The sequence below is a fragment of the Priapulus caudatus genome, unplaced genomic scaffold, assembly GCF_000485595.1.
Source record: "Priapulus caudatus unplaced genomic scaffold, Priapulus_caudatus-5.0.1 Scaffold1200, whole genome shotgun sequence".
NCBI classification, from domain to species: Eukaryota; Metazoa; Priapulida; class Priapulimorpha; order Priapulimorphida; family Priapulidae; genus Priapulus; species Priapulus caudatus.
In genome coordinates this window covers 70,925-74,698 of record NW_014578261.1, presented here as the reverse complement: position 1 = coordinate 74,698, position 3,774 = coordinate 70,925, and the positions used below count along the sequence as shown (strand labels likewise).

The 3,774-nt window shown below is 55.4% G+C and overlaps 1 protein-coding gene across 1 annotated transcript in view; it reads right to left on the bottom strand.

Moving 5' to 3' along the window:
- Nucleotides 1-310: 310 nt before the first annotated feature.
- Nucleotides 311-3,774, bottom strand: part of LOC106815780 (neurogenic locus notch homolog protein 1-like) — a gene marked incomplete at its 5' end in the record, with an annotated part of 47,520 nt that continues 44,056 nt past the window's right edge. Inside the window, 2 exon segments of the mRNA XM_014820287.1 lie at nucleotides 311-3,202; nucleotides 3,649-3,674. Coding sequence (XP_014675773.1) covers nucleotides 1,736-3,202; nucleotides 3,649-3,674 — 1,493 coding nt within the window.

Below are 3,774 nucleotides of genomic sequence, written 5' to 3'. Positions count from 1 at the left end.
AGGGTCGGGCGTGGGGGGGGCGGGGTGCGGGGCGCGGGGTGGGCTGTGGGCATACCTTGATGCGTTTGGTCGGTCGGTCCAGGCTGTCATCGTCCCACTCTGAACACGCAGTCGTGTTGTCGTTGGCGTCGAATCCTCCTTCTGCTACCTTCTGACTCGATCCTTGCTGTAGATTTCTGCGCGAGCAAGAAAAACCGGGAATTCAGACATCGTCATTAAACGACACGGAGGTGTTGCATTCTACATTATAATATAACATTTATAACAGAAGTAATATATATGTGTATATACTACGTATAGAATAATATATATACATATATATAGCTGTATAACTAGCTCTCTGACAATAACAATATTAACAACACGCACGCAGGTGATCATTAATGAACTAACGCAAGTTAATCAAAAACTCTGATTAGTTTAATTACACTCTGCAGGGTGCGCCTAATAATATGGCACGTTTAAAAACATCAGGTACAATATGATCGTAAAAAAAGTTGGTGGCAGTAGAAAAAAACAGTATATACAAATGCAACTCGAGTTGCTATAGTAGCTTTCTACAGTATCATTCCTATGGGTGCGTGCACACTCGTATACGCACTCGCGCAAATACACACACACGCACGCACGCACGCACACGCACTCACGCACGCCTGAACACGGCTTATTTAATAATCTATGAGACAGACTGGACATCTCTGAGACGTTGGCAGTCAATGAAAGCGACATGCTTATTACAAGACAGACAGTAGACCCGCTAGGATAGACTCACCTAGAGAGTATAAACAATGGCTATCGTTTTTTCGACGGCGTGTTTGAAAATTACAATCTTGTTTGAAGGATATGGCAGCGAATGCTGTCACTGGATCAGTGACAGCACAGAAACGATGATGGGAAATAAACACGAAGTGAATCGGAACACGGTGAATTACAACACGAATAATATTGACCGACCCTATGAGAATTGCACCTGTAATTTAATGAAAAAAGGCGCAGAAAAAACGGGTAACATGTAAGGTTTGACGATGTTGCAACACTAGGGATCGTCACTGTTAATCGTTCGCGAGAAAAAAACACACACTTATGTAAAATAATCGCCATTTTTGTTCTAAATTGAGAAGTTTAAAAAATACACTTTCAATGGAATGTTAAAAATAAAAAATTCTCAAAATCGAAACCGCGCAGTACAACTCTGCGATGACGCTGCACGCGGTGGTGGCGACACCTGGCGGTAGCCGTGGTAAACATTCTCCGCGTCTCACGACGACGACAACGCAGGAGAGTGACTTGACAAAGTTGGCGGCCATCTTTAATCCATAAGATCCAACTGCTCCGCTCTATCCTACCACGCTCCACGCCGCTCGGTGCCGCGCCAACGCATAGATGGCGCCACGCTTTGTGAAGTCGCCGCTCGTCTCCCGATGCGACTCGCAAGCCGGCGTCTTTGCAAGATTGTTTCGTGACGTCGCCGTGACAACATTATCGTCGTCATTCGTCTCGCCGCGGCGGTCGGTTGGCGCCGAAGTCTGTCGCGTTCACTTGTTTGACGGGAGACGGCGAGTTTGTCTCGCGACTCGGTTGCTGTAGTCTCGAATCCCGCCACTAGGGGGAGTTTTAGGCACGTTCACTCACATCCGCCGCTGTTAGTCTTTGCACACGTGCACGTATATAATATATTCATATAACATCTCTGACGGTTCGCTTATGTACACGTAGGTGGCGCCGCCTCGCCGTCTCATATGTAGACGCCGTTGTCACTTCGATGCGGCAGCGGCCCCTGCGGCAGTGACGTGGGCGGGCTTGAGATTCCCTCCGACCAATCGGAGTGCGCGGAATGCGGGGAGGACGACGACCATTGGCCGGGCGATTCGGGCGATGGCGTCGGGTATTGCTCGAGGGCCAATAGATGGTGCGGGGTCGTGTACTCGCCTCCGCCACCACCGCCACCGCCGCCGCCGCCGCCCATCTGGCTGTGCTGCGACGGCGGCGTCGGATACTTATCGACCACCGGCCCGATGCGAGCGTAGGTGCCGTAGTGTTGCTGCTGCTGCTGCTGCTGCTGCTGCTGCTGCTGCTGCTGCGAGTCGTGGCTGTTCGTGTACGCTAGGCTGCCCATGTCGGCGTAGTTGGGCGAGTTGGCACTGTAGTTCATGGGGCTGCGAACGTGCTGCTGCTGCGGCTGCTGCTGGTGGTTCTGCTTCGCGTGCTGGTTCTGCATGGCCGTCAGGTGCATCGGCGACGTCGGATACATCTTGCGCGTCGGCGACATGACGACAGCGCTCTGCGACGACACCGGCGGCGGCGGCGCGACGCCCTGGGCGAGGCTCGACGAATCGAGCCACTGCGCCGTCATCGGCTGCGACGCGATTGGCTGCTGCTGCACGATGCCCAGGTCGAGCATCGCGGCGCCGCCTTGCAGCAGCGAGTTGGAGCGATGCATCACGGGGTGGCCCTGCGGCGCCATCTGGTGCTGCTGCTGCTGCTGCTGCTGCATGAGGGTTCGGATACCGTCGTAATCCTTCATGTGCATGCCGGCGGGTTGCTGCGGCTGCTGCTGCTGCAGTGCCTGTATCGTACTGTAGTGCGTGTAGGCCGGCTGCTGCTGCTGCGGTGGCGGCGGCGGTGGGGGAGACAGCGTGTTGGGAGAGAGCGTCGCGGGAGCAAGTGGCGATCCGTAGTGTCCCGGCGACCCGTACTGCGACGCTGACTCGTAGTGGCTAGGGGGGGACAGCGTCGCCGTCGACAGCGAGCCGGGGGAGAGCGTCGTGCTCTGCGAATCCTTCCGCTTCTTCCCCTTCTTCCCCGCGCCGCCGCCGCCGGGTGAGGGCGGCCGCGGAGCCGCCGCGCCAGTGTCGCGCACAGGCGTGTGTCTCCCGCTGTGCTGCCGCTGCACCCTCTTCTTTGCCTTCCCGCTCTTCCCGATCGCAGCGTAGACTCCGTTGGCGGCCATGATGGATGGCGCGGCGGCGGCGGCGGCGACGGCGGCAGACAGCTGGCCGTTGAGCATGGACTGTACGGGCGGGCTGCGCGCGGCGTACTCCTCGAGGAGCTGGACGATGTCGTGGTGCAGACGCTCGTGAGCGACGTCGCGCGGCAGACGATCCATCTGGTCGGTGACCTCCGGGTTCGCGAAGTGATCGAGCATGATCTTCGCCGCCTCGAAGCTGCCCTCGCGCGCAGCGAGAAACAGCGGAGTCTCGTCCTGAAACAACGATAGCGACGAGTTAGTGATGGGTTCATCCAGGGAGAAAATAACTTTTTTTTCCACGGGAGTTCTTTTTCAAGTCTGTGGCCAAAAAATAGCTCTCGGCGAAAATTTTACGGAATCTATATTTTGAGCCTCACGGGAGCGATTTCGGAGGTTTGATGAGCGAATCGCTCATCGCTCCCGTGTATCTTTTACCCTGGGTTCAGCGATGGTGGTCGATTAAATTTACATGTTGGTGTTTTTGACAGCGAGTGTTATTGACGAGAACAACAAAGACAACGATGTCAAGTAAAATTTAGCGATAGTCGCCTAAAATTTTTGGTTCATCAACGATAATTAATTAAATATGGTTTAAATAAGTATCAATTAATTAATCGGTGGTCGTTAATAATTAGACACGACGGCAGCGATGATGGCAGCGGCGCCCCCTGGCGACCTACCTTGTGGTCCTGCACGTCGCGGTTGGCTCCCGCCCCCCGCCCCCGCCCCACGCCCCGGCGGCGCCCCCTGGCGACCTACCTTGTGGTCCTGCACGTCGCGGTTGGCTCCCGCCCCCCGCCCCCGCC